The sequence below is a fragment of the Impatiens glandulifera genome, chromosome 6 (genome assembly GCF_907164915.1).
Source record: "Impatiens glandulifera chromosome 6, dImpGla2.1, whole genome shotgun sequence".
Classification (NCBI taxonomy): domain Eukaryota; kingdom Viridiplantae; phylum Streptophyta; class Magnoliopsida; order Ericales; family Balsaminaceae; genus Impatiens; species Impatiens glandulifera.
In genome coordinates this window covers 16,493,858-16,510,866 of record NC_061867.1, presented here as the reverse complement: position 1 = coordinate 16,510,866, position 17,009 = coordinate 16,493,858, and the positions used below count along the sequence as shown (strand labels likewise).

At 28.9% G+C, this 17,009-nt stretch overlaps 1 protein-coding gene across 1 annotated transcript; it reads right to left on the bottom strand.

Moving 5' to 3' along the window:
* Nucleotides 1–11,842: 11,842 nt before the first annotated feature.
* On the bottom strand, nucleotides 11,843–16,388 carry LOC124942316 (26S proteasome regulatory subunit 7-like). The gene is made up of 10 exons (XM_047482795.1): nucleotides 16,192–16,388; nucleotides 15,546–15,627; nucleotides 15,103–15,194; nucleotides 14,954–15,031; nucleotides 14,461–14,522; nucleotides 13,078–13,222; nucleotides 12,777–12,995; nucleotides 12,499–12,680; nucleotides 12,247–12,422; nucleotides 11,843–12,140 (listed from the first exon to the last, which is right to left on the bottom strand). The coding sequence occupies exons 1-10, from the start codon at nucleotides 16,276–16,278 to the stop codon at nucleotides 11,983–11,985; spliced, it is 1,281 nt and encodes a 426-aa protein (XP_047338751.1). The 5' UTR covers nucleotides 16,279–16,388; the 3' UTR covers nucleotides 11,843–11,982.
* Between the last annotated feature and the right edge of the window lie 621 nt (nucleotides 16,389–17,009).

Genomic DNA, 17,009 nt, shown 5'->3' with positions numbered 1-17,009 from the left:
GAGAGGATCTTAGGAACCCTCGCAATGTTCAAGCGGGAGGATCCAAAACTACCAAAGAAAGGGGGAGATCAAGAGATTCTATCGCTGACATTATCGCCATGTTGGAGAAGATATAACTCACAATGACTTACGGACAAGATAACTCTGGGGACCTAAAGGAACGCATGTCGAGCTTGAGAAGGAGAGAGACGAGCTCCGAGGAGGGATGTAAGGTGCCTTGAACGAGGGGTTGTCTAAATGTCAAGAGCAAACTCAAATCGTAGAACATACCCTCCTTTGTAAGATTAGTACCTTGAACGAGAAACTCGAGGGAATGGCCTTCAAGTTATAAGTCACTGAAGAGGATGTGGCGGTACTAAAAAAGGCGGTTGCACAAGAGTGTGGACGTGCACCTAGAGTCCCTAACCCGACAAGGAGAGACGTTCCAAGACGTAAAACGTATTTATGTGTGATGAACGCAAAAAAGATCGACAACTTTTTATGGGGTCTGGATCAATACTTCAAAGCACTCGGCCTAGTAGAAGAGGCGAGAAAGATAAATATTACCACGACCTACCTAAAAGACACCGCAATGTTGTGGTAGAGGCAAAGAACTAATGACATAGAAAGAGGTATATGTTCTATCAATACGGGAGAGAACTTAAGGAGGAACTCAAGAAGCAATTATATCCCGAAAACGCCATTCGGGAAGCAAAGGCTAAGTTGCGGCGACTCTCACATAGGGGGAACATCAAAGAGTATGTCAAGGAGTTCATTGCTACTCTCATTGAGATCCCTAACTACTTGGACTTGTTCACATTTACTAACGGTCTACAAATGTGGGCAAAACTAGAGTTGGAACGACGAGGTGTCCAAAATCTAAACACTGCTATTGTCGTGGTTGAATCTCTTGTCAAAATGAGAAGCCAAGACAAACCAAAGTCGACCCACGATAGGAGTGACAAATGGAAGAATGGTGGAGACCGTTTCTAAAAGAAGACCCATTTAAGTCTACTAAGCCCAATGATGGAGGAGATCGGAATGAGAATTATTTATTTTAATCCTTTGATTTTTTTTAAAATTATTTTAAGATAAAATAAGTACAACATTTATCCCAAATAATTTTATTTGTTTTGGCCATTTTTCTTAATGAATTAAATTTTAATTATCATAATAATTAATCCAATTAATTGTTTTAATTGGGCTTTGAGCTTGAGGTTAATTATTTTAATTTTATTTATTCGAAAAAAAAAATTAAAAAAATTATTTTAATTTTATAAATTGGATGTGTAGATTCTTAGTTTTTACAATATTGCTAACTATTTTTTAAACCACATAAAATGCAATCCGTCTATTAGTAAATGTTGTACAAGGTGTTAGAATTTTTATTATAATTTTTTATTCTATAAGTTTATAATTTTAATACTCAATGTTTATAAATTGAGATAAATTATAGTTATGGAAAGATATCTAGCTAGTTTGGTAATGAAGAATGATTCATTAAGTCGTTCTTCAGATCATCTCTTAATTTTGAATCATCCCAATTCTAGATCTGAATTTGAACCTAAATCGAAATGTTTAATGTGGGTGGGGTTTAAGTTTTTCAATCCTTTATCGATAACACTTGCGTGTTCTTAAGAGTGACCAAACATTTACCTTTAGTCAGATGAGAGTAACATAATAAGTATGTTATCTATATGTGTTGAGGATCCAACCCTAATATACCATTTATTATTTCGGCCTATCAACGAAATAGTAAATGATGTTTCTATTTCTACACAAATATATTCCCATATTTATTATAAATATCTAAATAAGTTCATAAATTTTATATTTTAATAGATCACTTTAATCAAACTTTAATCTTTATTATGATAACAACTAATATATAATTACTAAATAACACTAGCGAGATTTCCGTACATTTGTGCGGTTAAAAACAAAATAACAAAATAATCATAATAATATACAATTAAATAACTTCAGTCAACCAAAAATCTTATTTTCACCTACTTACCAACTTACTTACGTCAATCAAAATATTCCTTATTACACAATCATCTCCTCTTTATCGATATTTATCCATTCATTTCGATTAACCAACATATTCCTTATTTCCCAATCATCTCATTTTTATCGACCTTTATCAATCTTATTCTCACCCACTTACCAACCATCTCCTCTTTACCGACCTTTATTAACTCATTTCCGTCAAACAACAATATTATTATCACTCATTTATGAACTCACTTTCGTCAACCAACATATTCTTTATCCCCTCTTTATAATTATTACAAATTTGCACCGGGTGAGATTTGAATCATCGATCTTTATTATATATAATGAATACTTAACTATTACACCACTTAAGATTATTAATTTTTTTTTATAATTCTATGTATGAATATATAATTGATATGACTAACAATTATATATATAGAATGTTATGTATATATAATTATGAAAAAATATATATAAAAAATTTAAAATATTATTAGTTTAATTGTTTAAAATGATGCAGTTATATTGCTAAAAATATAATAAATTTATCCATTTTAAAGTTGAATTTAAAATATAAAGTGTTATTAACCTATTTGTTAAAATGTTGAACTTATATTACGAAGTTGCAAATTTGAAATTTGTGTATATCACAATTTTAATTTTAATTTTTAAGTTTATTGGTGGGCGGATCAACCCACGACCTAACTTAAGTATCAAATTATTTTCACATATATATTCAAATTAACCACAACTCTCGACTTGACAATTCAAACACTTTGAAATTAAGAATTATTATATATATAGATAAACAAAATGTTGGAATTAGTTCCAACAATCTCTCACTTGGGTCATATATATATTTCCTTAAAATCTATATGTACCGAAATGTTTGAATTAATTCCAACAATCTCTCTCTTGGGTCATATATATATTTACTTAAATTTTATATTATACCTTAAGAGATCAAAATATTGTTATTATTTTTAAATATATTTATATCAATCTCGTCCATCAATTATATCAACATAGGATTAAAACGATTTTTGTTACATTAGATTGTAACTAAACTCTCAATAGTCACATATGTCAATAAAATCAAATGACGTAGATCAAATATAGGTGAGTAGTGTGAATTAACATGTAGTGTGGTCTTTAACATGTCTAATGCCAGATGGTCCTCCTTTATTACTTATAAAGATCAATCTCAATAATTTTATAAACTTAATTTTTTAGAAACTGAATCTTTAGTGTGCACATAAATTTCAAATTATATTTATATAAACATCATAATACAAACTCTCACTAAAATTGCATATTATCTAAACTTTTAATATCCATATGAACAATATGTTCATTAAAGACCATGGTAGCAAATATTTAGAGAATAAATTCGTAATATACAAGTTTGTCCAAATATGCTAAATAGATAACTAAATATTTTGAATTATTTATTTTTCAAATAATTCGGCTTACTCGAACTAATATTACTGTTAAAATAAAAGACAGTTGTAACCCTCAGAAATCCCACAACAACGCATGTCTTTAACACGTGACATGCGGGCCGGGGTGACTCGAGATTCAATGATTTCTACATTGATTTGCGCGTCAGACATCTTTTTAAAATAAAACATTATTTTTAAAAGATTTTGATAGTACATGAAAACTTTTAAAATTAATAATGTAAAAATAATTAATTTTGTTCAAATTTTAATAATATGGAGATTTGCTATAAATTAATGACAATTTGTTTTTTGTTTTTTTTGAGAAATTCGATTTAAATTAAATAAACATAATTAATTTAATAAAAGATTATTTATTTGAATACAAAGTCTCCAATTGATTGTAGAAAAATCAATAAAAAAAAGTGTACGTGTACAAACGTATTTTTCACCAGAGTTTCGTTTGATACTCGGGAAAGGGCTTTCACGCTCATACCCATCTTAAAAATGGTCTTTACTTATAAAATTGGCTTTTTTTGAATATCTATCATATCACGTTTGAGTTATAACCGATTATTCTTCCGATCCTAATCATCTTATAAGTTTTATATTTATTTAAAATACTGAAACAACAATATTTAAATGTTTGTACATGTTGCGGATGATAACTAGGGTGAGAATACCTAAAGAATATCAGTCATTTTTTTAAAGGAATTAAATAAACAACAAATGGGCCTTTGTTAAAATATTTTTATGAAAATATCCCAAAATATTTAAAATGCATTTTATAATCTTTCTGGAATTTTTAAAAATGATTTGGAGACCCAAAATTATAAAAATAATTTTAGATTTTAAAAGTGGAACCAAACTGGCCTTAGGACCGGAGTGCTAACGTTGGGGTTTGTTTTGTCGGTCGGAGTCCGGAGATCCTTAGTATAGACTCGGGAGCTCTCGGTCGAGGTGCTAAGGACTCTCGATCCTTGGCTGATCTTACCAAACTAGGTGTAAAAACTTATCGGTCCTAGACTAGCATGGGGCTAGATTTCTCGGTCGATGTGTATAAAACTCTCGGTATGGGGCTAGCTATAGGCTAAGTTCCTCGGTCTTAGACTTAGGAGCTCTCGGTCCCAAGTTTGGAATACTCAATCCCAAGGTTAGGCCTCTTTAGTCCTAGGTCTTGAGATTTTTGGTCCCATGTTTGGATTTCTCGATCGTGGGTCTTGGGAATCTCGGTCCTAAGTCAGGCCTCTCGGTCCTAGGTCCAAAATTTATCGGTCTTAAGTCCGACCTCTCGATCCTATGTGAGAATTCTTGATCGGATTTCTCAGTCCTAGATCAAGAACATCGGTTCTAGGTCTCAGTCCTAGATCTTGGTCCTAACTTATTTTTTTAGTTCTTGGTCTCGGTCCTAGGCTAACAGGTCTCGATCCTCAAGAACACAAGGATCTAATTTTTAAAAATCATTTTTAGCTCTATTTCTTTAATCCAAGAGCTTGGGTAGCTTCACAAAGCTCCCATGAACATATTGATCATTATCTCAAGGTATAGATCGACCTAGATGATGATCAATTTGTTTAAAACAATTTATGATCAAATTTTGGGTTGATTTTAAGGTTGTTTTCAAGTGAATGAGATATTCAATACATTCCTTATACTACATATACCTGATTGGTACCAAAATAAGAATATTGCCAGTTCGTTTTGACCAAATCAAGAACTCAAATTTTATTTTTTTTGAAAATTTTGATTTTTATCAAATTTGATTGGGATGGATCAAGCATGATTCAAATAGTTGCCCAACATGTTTACAATCATGCTGGGAAGCCTTTTAGGTTGTGATTCGATCGAATTAAACAAAGAACAACAAACTCGTTTTTTTTTTTATTTTGAAATTCAAATTTGGATTTTTGTTATTTAGACCGATTAATATCCAGATAGTTTATAAATCATCTAGGGATAAATTCTTAATCATAAAACACCATAAACAACAAGCATGCACGCTTATACAATTTGAAATATAAAAATTTCAAATTTAAACTGTAATTATGAATTAGAGGTCGATTAGAACCTTACCAAAGATTGGAGAACACTCTTTGATCCTTAAGAAAGCTTTCTAGATGCTCAGATCCAAGATTTAAGGCCTTAAACAGAAAATTCGAAAAATCCGAAGCTTTGAAGCTTTAATGACGGATTTTGATTTTCTTCGATTTAAGGGTTGTGTGTCACTTTTTTAGCTTCAGAATGACTTGAGGGAGTATTTATACTCATTCTAAGTCGGTTGGAGAAGCCAAATGGGATGAATTAGTCAAAAGTCATTAATGGCTTTTGACTGTTCTTGGCATGTAGTCGTCGGAATAGGCAATGCCGAAGCCTACGGTTGTAGGGAGAATGATCATCATCGTAGGGTGATCATTTTGGTCTTTGAATCAGCTCATTTGGTTCTTCGGAGCTTATATGCTCGGCGTAGCAATGAAGACGAAGATTGAATACCAAACGATGTCATTTTGATGGCATCCTGGCGTTCCGTCTATGTTCCATCTAGCGCCGTTGGCGTTTATCCATTTTCGGCTAACGGAGTTGACGTCCTGTTAGTTGATTCGGTGCTCCTCGATGCGCGCTTCCTTCAATTACAACCAGCTACGCTGAGCGTTCCTGGGAGCTGGATAAAAATTCCGCGCTGATCCGATGGTCCTAGCATGTGCTGCAATTAATTCTTTTAGTTTCAACCACACATGACCACATAATTATATTTTTAATTAAATTCTTAAGGATTTATTTGAAATTGTTTTTTCTTTCATCTTTTCGTTTTAATTTTGAATTTTTCAAATACATAAAATACTAAAATAAATATGACAAATATTTTATCAATTTTATTTTTATATATTTTTAAGATTTAAATAAATAATCTCTTTAAATGAAATAAATACATTAATTCATCAAAATTATTTATTTTTATCCTTTTATTTTTCTAAGATTATTTTGAGACAGTATGGGTGCAACATTTATCTCAAATAATTTTATTTTTTATTTTGACTCTAACTCTTAATTAATTTGATTAATTAACACAATAATTAATCATAATTTATTGTAGGTTTTTTTGTCATGTGATTAATTATTTTAATCTTATTTTATTTAAAAATAATTCAAAATAATTATTTTAATATTATAAATTAAAGTGTAAATTTTTAGTGCTTACAACGATAAATTATTTAATTTTAATGGATTATTATCACGTAATAATTTGAGTGATTTTCTGCATCATCCATAATTTGTAATCCTGTAACAAAATTTTACAGTATAGATAACAAGACTCTTAATAAATTCTTCCATCATATTAAATATAGGAAAAAATTAGATCATAATTAATGAGAAACAATGAAAAAACAAGTAAAGTAACTATAAAAACTATTAAGTTTAAAAAAGAAAGTAAGATATTTTTAAAAATATTTTAATTATTTAAACTGTTAATATAATATAATATAATATAATATAATATAATTAATGTGTAATAATAATAATATATATGTATTATTAAATAAAAGTTTGTGAGAGGCTTTTTTTTTTTTAATAATAGATCAAAATATTTTGAGTTTTAGTTTTTTAAATTATTATTAAACATGTTCGCTTAACACGTTTTTAAACGAAAAAATGTTTACAAGTTAACAAGTTAACGAGAGGCCTTTAGATAGTGTTTGATCGGTGGTACAAAGAAGTATAACATTATTGATATAATATAAACTATATAATAGTGTTAATATAATATTTGTTTCATTTTTATTATTAGTTTAAATTTATACCTTATTTAATTTATACATTTAATTTAATATATTTGGTATAAAATATTAACTAGTCAAACTACATTACACTACGTAAAACATTTTTCTATTATATTATACTTTTTATTAATATTATATATAATTTATTATTATTTAATATATTAAATATATTTTATTTAGTTTTAATAATAATAATAATATTATTATTATATATAATCATTTTTAATATATATTTTTAAATAATTTAATATTTTAATTAAAAAATATTTATTTATTTTTATAACGATTATTTATTAATTATTATTTTCTATATTTACTTATATTATAAATAATATTGATTATTTTATATATTTTTTATTTTTATTTTATTATAATTATTAATTATATTTAAATTAAATAAATATAATTTACATTTTATATTATAATTATTTTTTAAAATTTTAATTAAAATTATGTTAATTATTAAATAATAACAGTATCATAATTTATAATAATAAGCAATATTATTTATAATATAAGTAAATATAAATAATAATAATATTATTATTATTAATAAAAATAATTTTAAATTCATATTAATACAATTTATACTACTTTTTTATAATGAATAACAAACACAAAATATAAATCATATAAAATTATAATAATTTCTTATAATTCATATCAAACAATTTTAATAACTTATAACACTTATATTACCCTATATTATTTATACTTAATTATAATTTATACTTTTATATAATTTATACCCTATATAATTTATACCATATATCAAATCGCTACCTTACTATTTAAATTTTCAAATTGGTAATAAACTCGAGTTCGAATTGTTCATATTAGCTAACGATGTTCATTAACTTCATCCTATTTAAAAAATTCAAAATATTTTATTTAAATTAAATATTATATATATAACATAACTTTTAATTATTTCTAAACCAAACTTTTGTTTAAAAATATTTTATTTCAATTTATTATTAATTTTTATAGTTAAAATTATCAATTTTAATAAATAAAATTATAATTTTAAAATACTTTATTATTTATTATTTTAAATAATATCATTAAGTGAAAATATGAAATATATATATATATATATATATATATATTATAAACATATAATATTTGACAAAATAGGTCTGGTTGATTTGTTTAATTGGAAAAGGCTTGGATTTTTAGAATGGCTTGGAGAGATATAATGACGTTTTAATAAAAAAAAAATTTATAATAAATTATCTAAGTGCCAAACAAACATTTTTAACAAAAATATTTTCTAGTATATAAAGTCTACTTTTTTTTATTAAACGATACTTTTATGAAAAAAAAATCTAACAAAAAAAGCTCTAAATAACTCAATAATAATGAAGACCAAAACAAAAGGTCTAACTTATAACTCAATAACATGCATGATAAGATGAAAAAAAAATAAAAAAATAGATATACTTTAAGCAATAGAATGATGCCAAGAAAAGCGTTATGAATATTCATTTTTAACCATGTTCGTTATTCCTTGATTATGTTATTTTTCAAATGAACACTCTTTGTTTTGTTCTGAATATGGCAAATAAAGGACTTTTAAGAATGCAAATTATTATTAAAAAAATGAAGGTAGAAAAAGACAAGAGTAAAGTAAGGAAATCAGTGAATGATCAAATCAGGGACAGAGAATTTCAGAGGTAGTAAGCCACATTGAGTGATGGATGATCAACTTTAAAAAGAACACCTTTAATTGTCCAATGAACTTTATTCCTAATACACTTTCAACAATTTACCCATAGGTTTCTCTAATTCCTCTTCACATTCTTATTTCTTTTTCTTTTTCAAACAATCACAGCCCTAGAAGCTCGTTTGATTTTGGATTTTTTTGATATCTTATATGAATTTTGATTAAAATATTTATTTGACTTAATTTGTTAAAAAAATAGCCTTTTAAAGTTTATTGACCCTTATATCCTTTAAATAGATGAGATAAAAAAAATGAGAAAAAAGATATTAAATAAAAAATATTTTGATAAATAAAATAAGTGATGAAATAAATGAGATGAAAACAGAAAAAAAAAATATATTAAGTTTTCGATAAAATCTAAAAAAATAATAATAATAAATCAATTCAACTCTAGGTTAACACCTCTTAGGCCTTGTTCTTCTTAGATTTTTTAAATAATCTATATAAAACCAAATTTTTAATCACACTTCTACCAATCATATCACTCATTTCATTAACCAAAATACTAAAATACCCTCTATTTAAAATTATTATTATTTATTTTATTTATATAAATCAATACCCTTTAAGTCTTTTTACCAAAAATAATCAACACTTCCTCAAAATCATCGATCATTATTTTTTCCCTCTCTAAGTTATTTAAATAACCCAATCCGAACGATGCCTTAATTAATGAAAGGCTTTATCAAATATTATTTAATTCTAGTTGTATCTTCACATCAATCCATTCTAATTTTATTTCAATAATAAGTATAATGTTATATATATACATTTAATTAAGTTTTAAATATTTCTTTAAGAGTTTATTTTAAATTTATTTTATTTAAAAATATTTCTTATACATTTTTTTGTGTTTGAAATAATTAAATTATTTTTATTTTATTTTAGATTAAAAAAAAACTAACATGACACCTCACAGTAATGATCCCACTTAAACTTAAAGTGTTTTCAGAAAATAGTTAAGCTATTTCAATAGTACAAAATGAAGAATTTAACTCCAATTATTAATGAATTTTATTTTATAGTCGAAATTTGAACCTCCTGACAACTAATTTAAACCATTTATCCCAAAGTTTCAATTGAATTATGTTTCTCAAATTTGGATTATAGTTTATTTTGGCTAATAAACTCATTTTAATTTTAAATCAAATTATATCCATTCTAATCCCTATTTTATTCTCAATTAAGGGGATAGTCGACTTTTAATGTTTATTTCTAGCCGACAGATTAAAAAAAATGTGACCACAAAGGGTTAAGCATATAACCCGCAAATACATTTAACCATTTAACTAGACGTAGAACTTGTCATTTAACGGGCTCGAATCCATGACTTTTCAAAAAGGCTGGGATATTCACCTCACAGATTCAAACGTATTACGTGATTTATATTACGATATTATATTTTATATTTTGTAATCTTATCATATTATTTATATTTTAATGATTATCAAACATCTTACTCTACTTCAACCTCAATATTTTTTATAATGAAATTAAAAATTAATCTAAAAAAGAAAGTGAAAAATTTGTCGTTAAGTTAATAAGACTTAGAAAAATATAAAATAAATATAATGCATATAAAAAGAATTTGTATGTATTTTCAACATAAATTAATAATTTTATAACATTTTAAATGATTTTAAATTATATATATATATATATATATAATAATAATTTCAAATAAAAATAAATGAACAATCAGCCATTTCAACATCAACTAATAATAAATTTGTAAATAATACATCGCCGAGCTTATTCATTATAAGAAGAGTCGTTAACCTAACTTGTTTGATATTGGGTTTGAGTTAACCTCTACTATTGCTAGTACCATACAAATAAATAAATATAAAGACATAACAAATTGCATTAAATAAGAACTAGAAGGTACTACAATAAAGTACATAATATTAAATATTTAATGAATAATGATTTGTACTTTATGTATTTAATGAAAAATTAAAATGATTATAACACATTCTGATTGAAATAAGTTAAATAATATGAAACATTTAAGAAATAAGCAAAAGGATGAATCAAACTAACCCTAAATCATCCTCTGTATAATTGTCAGTGATGGGGAGTGTCAGGAAACTGATACTACTTCTGTTCTGCCCAATAGAAATATACACTATTATCTATCATAGCCTGGCATGCCTGTAAATTCAAAATTATGAATGAATTTACAATAGTTTCAAAATTTTTTTTAAAAAAAACCCACAACAGTTCACTTTCTAATTAAGTGATTAACCTAGATTGAAACTGGTTTAATGATTTTATTATTCTCTTTTGTCTATAACATATCAAATGTATGTAAAGGAGAATATAAGCAGATATTACTAAATAGTATGTTATATACATTACAAAGAAATGGATCCCTTGTTTATGAAGAAACTCCATTGACAGACTGATCAAATGTCAGCCTACAAATAGTAGTGGCAGCCTTTACCTATTTCTCTCTCTAGTCTCTCTCTTTAAATAGAGCCCATCACCAATAATAATCATCATTCCATCATTTGATCTGTTGATAAAACTGTCAAACTAAGCAGAATGAAGGGTTCTTCTTCTTCTTCATTGTTACTCCTCTTTCTGTTGCTATCTTTCTTTTGCATACATGAACAGATATGGCTATGTGCTGCTAGGGTTCTGGTTGAAGAAGATGATCTGAAGAAGACAACTATTACTATTGCAGAAGAAGAAAGCTTCAAAATAGGGTCAAGACCACCAAGCTGTGCACACAAGTGCTATGGATGTCAACCATGTGAGCCCATTCAAGTTCCTACAACTACCACTACTAAATCTTCTTCACTTGGAATTCAATATGCTAACTATGAACCTGAAGGATGGAAATGCAAGTGTGGTCCTTCCTTTTACACCCCATAAATTAATGTGAATGCCAATATTACTATTGTTGTTGTTGTGTTTGTTTGTTCTTAAATTGGTTTCATTGCATAATTAAAGATAACATTATCCATTAAACAACATGAAAGAAAGAAAGAAAGAAGCAACAAAATGTGTTTTATAATTATATAAGTGAAAATAGAAGGTGGGTGATGGGTGGTTTTCAATTATAGACCATGTACTTGGGAGTAGCACTGAACTTCTGATAGCCCTTGATAACCTTGTTAACAGCATCCAAGAAATCTTTCTCTGTAACTGTCTTCCTCCTTGCTCGAATTGCATACATCCCAGCCTCTGTGCATACACTTCTTATGTCCGCTCCTGAATCAATCAAATTCAACCCATTAATCATCTAAGCATCGCAAAGAACCGATTTTTTTCATCATCAAAAGGACACATTTGATCAATAAGTGACCATTAATAATACCTGTAGAATTGGGGCAGAGTCGAGCAAGTAATTCAAAACGGATATCCCTTTCGCAGTTCATTGTCTTGGTATGGATCTTAAATATCTGGGCCCTGCTCTCTAGATCTGGTAGACCAAACTCAATTTTCCTATCCAACCGCCCAGGACGCAATAGAGCTGGGTCCAGTGTATCAGGTCTAACCAATTTCAAATAAGTCAGAACAGATAAACAGACAACGATCATCAGATTTCAAAACTATTTCATTATCATACCTGTTTGTAGCCATTAGAACTTTAATGTTTCCTCGTGCATCAAAACCATCAAGCTGGTTAACTATTTCAAGCATAGTTCTCTGGACTTCATTATCCCCACCAGCTCCATCATCAAACCGAGCACCTCCAATCGCATCAACTTCATCAAAGAATACAATACAAGCCTTTTTTGAACGAGCCATCTGCCAATATAAACCCAAACAATTCACTTTTTTTTACCTGAAACAATTCAAGAACCAATAACCCCCCCAAGAGCAAAAAGAATTCATGAACCATACCTGAAACAATTCACGAACCATACGAGCCCCCTCACCAACATATTTCTGGACAAGCTCACTTCCAATGACACGGATAAAGCAAGCATCCGTTCTGTTTGCTACAGCTCTAGCTAGAAGTGTTTTACCAGTACCAGGAGGCCCGTAGCAAAGAACACCCTTAGGAGGATCAATCCCAAGCTTCACAAACTTTTCTGGATGTAGCATGGGCAACTCAACTACCTGACAGACATAAAATATTATCAAATCAATAGTATGAAAAAGGGATTAATAAGAAAAAGATGTTCTACGAAAATGCTATCACCTCTCTCATTTTTTCAATCTGCTCTTTACATCCACCAACATCATTGTATGTAACATCTGGTTTTTCTTCCACAGTCATCATAGTTACACTTGGATCAATCTTGGGTGGCAGGGGAATCTGAATCTGATACTTATTTCGATCAACTCTGCATGACAACCACATAAATTAGGAAACGGATAAATATGTCATAACTATTGCTACCATACTAAAAGCAGCATAATTTGCACAGGCATTGTATGTCCAAATAGACTAACATGCATAATACTCAAATAAAGGTCATATAAGTGTATGGAGCCTTCACACAGAAAAAATTGGTGTGTCATCAGTAAACTATGGAAAACATAACCTCCAGAAAACAAGCTACGTCGGTACGAAATATGTCTAGTGAAGATCCAAATTATTGTGAATCTTTTTTTCTTTCGAAATGTTAACAGTTGTCGCAAAGGAAACTTCTAATAATATGAACAATGTTTAACCATGTCGTGAAAACACTGTTCATTGTAGAACACAACCATTAAGCAACATTGAGTTGGTATAACTTGTTGTGAATCTTATCAGTTAATTAATGAAATAATGTTTCTACATATACCCAACTATGAGGGTTCAAGGTAAGGGCATGTTTGTGGGGAACCCACTAAGAATTTTGAGCTCAAAGTTGAATTCAGAACTTTTGAGAATCTTAATTTGGAGCTTGGAGGTTTTAGTTTTGGGACTTGTTTTCTTTGACATTCTTGATTCTCTTTTATATTAACTTATGTCATCTCTTGTCAAAACTTGTAATAAACTTCATTTAGATGGTTTTGGATGTCTTTGAGGTTATGCACTTTCGCATTACCAAGTACTAATGAAAAGGTTCCTCCCATTCAATATAAAAAAAATGTTTTTACATATACACAACCAAAGAAATAATAAAAACATACTATACATCCTTAATAACTCTCTAACTAGCATAATTGCAAGGATTTGGGCATTAGATGTTTCTTAATTGTTGCCTTAATAATTAGGATATCTTGAGAAATAACAAGGATAGACATAATGGTAAACTTGAAGAAATGTTTGTCTAAGGGGGGAACTTCAAAGGGAAAATTTTCATCTATACTAAGGGAAAACTCATAACACAGATCGAAAAAGGATAATGAACAACTATTTTGAGATGGATAGAGTAATATGCTTTGTCTCAACTCATGAAGAAAGTGAAATCTTTAATGTGAATTGGTTTATCCAAATCTGAAGTATGCTTAGGTTTGTATCCTTAAACCCTGTTATCTTAGAAATCAAAATCTTTCATGAAATAAATAATAACAAGCATATCCATACAACATACAGTCATTACAGATAAAGTAGAAGTTAAGCAATAACTGTAAAGTAGAAAAAGGAACCTACCCAACTCTCATGCCTTCTTCAATGTCAGTTGGGGAGACTTTATCACCTAATCCAACAACAAACTGCAAGACAGAGGGAGCTTATTAACAACAGAGCTGGTACACATTTTGAATGAGCCTCGTGTAAACATTGGTGTTCCTAACTGTAGGGGAAATTACTGTCCTGTCCAGAACAGAAAATGGATGGAGATGTAACTAAAGAAAAACAAATGCATTACACATCTTGTAATGGGTATTAGAAGTTGAAAAAAAACCATTTCTTAATTAAAATATGTCATTTGCATGAGAACTACAACACAATAGCCTAAACCAGAAAACAACTCTTCCATTTCTGAAAATAACTACAAAGTAGAATCTTAATCATTTAATTTCAAACACTCTTGTCCTTAATATGTGCATTAATTTCCATTAAAACGTAATTATATATATATGTGAAAACTTCATAGATTCACTCAGCTCAAAGTGCCTGAATAAGGGAGGAAAATAACGGATACCTTTGCAATTTGCTTGACATTTATGATATACTTCGCATCTTCAGTGTTAGGATTGATAATTTTTGTGCATCTGGCCACCTGTTGTCAACAATCATTAGGTCACAAGTACAATATATGGATGATAATTAGAGAGTTATCTGACAGTACACCTGAAGGGGTTGCTCTTCCTGCATCATTTGCTTGTCAGAGACAAGGTCCCATTGACTAGGTGCAGCTAAACCTGTGTCAGACTCCTTGATACCTACACTAGGTGAAAAACATAATCAGTATATCACCTTGCCCACAAATCTGTTACAGAAACAAAAGTCTTCAGAGGATAAAAGTATTGGGTTTTATGTTCTTTTAGCCTCCATGCCTGGAGGTTATCCACCTACTAAAGGCTTTGTTCTTTTCCCCCTTTCTTCTATCCTCCAGGCTTCTTTTTTACTCAATATGAAAATTTAAGTTTTCAAACCAAAAGAAAAAACTGTGCTGGCACAGGGGAATAAAGCTATACCAAAAACCAAGGGAAAGGAAATTACACATAACCTACAATACCAAATGGATTTACTAATGAAAGATAAGCTAAACGTGACTAAGAACAGGAGCTTACCGCATAGGTCATTCACCTTCTTAGCCATGTCCTTGATCTCCTTTTCCGCTTTCTTAATGCTGGATGAGTAAGGCCCCAACCCCTGTAGAAGTCACTTCATCCATATTAACTCACAATAAACAATCTAATTCCATTTGTGAACCAAATGCTTAAGAGCACATTCATACATAAGTGATGCATTCAGGTCAAGTCTATAGACTACATTTTCCTCCACAAGAACAAAAAAATTGTTTTTTTTTTTTTGGAAAACGCTATCATTAAAGAAACCCAAAAGAGAATCCAAAATGAGTCAAGATCAAAGCTAGAAAAACCCTAGATTTGATTAAACCAAATGAGTAAAAGACTGAAAGAATACAAAACCTACAACATTAACAATTTGATTCAAAGAATTGGTCTTTAGCCTACTCTAGTCAGATGCAGTTCAAATTAACAAAATAAATCAACAATTGACATCCATAAACGAAAAAAAGATGTTCTTGAGATCTAAAGCGCCATGAACAAACTCGAGATTCGGAAATTCATAGATCCAACTGATACAATACTAGAAAACAATAAAATTCCGACATCGCTAAGTGCAAAGCTACATAAATGGAGGTCTAGTAAATAGCAGGTGAGGTGGAGTGTAGGAAAGGAAAAGAGAACATACGTAAGTCTTGAGAAGAGCGATATCGTCCTCATCGAGAGGTCTAGGGTTCTTCTCGTCCTTAATATCGTCCTCCGGTTCAGGCGCCATTGTCAATTGAACTAGAGAGGCGATGAAACGAGGAACAAGAAGAGAAGAAGAGTAAAGAAGAGGAAACCTCAGTCTTCTTCTTCGCTTCCTTTCTTATGTGCTTTTTCTATTTCTTGGACAAGAAATAAACTGTGCGTTGTCTTAAATTTATTTATTATAAATAAATCAAATCTGTTTACAAATTTATTTTTGAATAAAAAAGTTTGAGAAATGAGATATAATAATTCAATTAGAGGGTATATTTTATCTAAATAACTAAAGGAATCTAATTTGAAATATATTAATTAGACTAGGATAGATACAAATAAAATTTATAAATATTTGATATTTAGTATAATTTGTGTGAGATTGTTAGTTAATTTGATTCACACTTATATACATTTTCTTAATATTAAAATGTTAATAAGATTATACATTTTATTGGTTATACGTTTAAATGTGTTTAATTTCATTTATATACGGTAATTTATTGTTATTGTACCTATTTATCATGTAATCACGATTATTTGTGATTATAAGTTAAATCAATGTTTTTTTAATTAATTTTGATTGACTATTTATTTTAAAACCATTTTTCAACTTAAATCATCCCAAACCATTAAGTATTGACTAAGCTATGATTTTTTAAAGTTGATTTTCTTTTGAATTTCTTCTTTTAACGGTTTTATGTAGACAAAAATTCTACGGGCTGTTGCGAACAACTCAGACCACTATAGAGGTTAAGCTTGGAC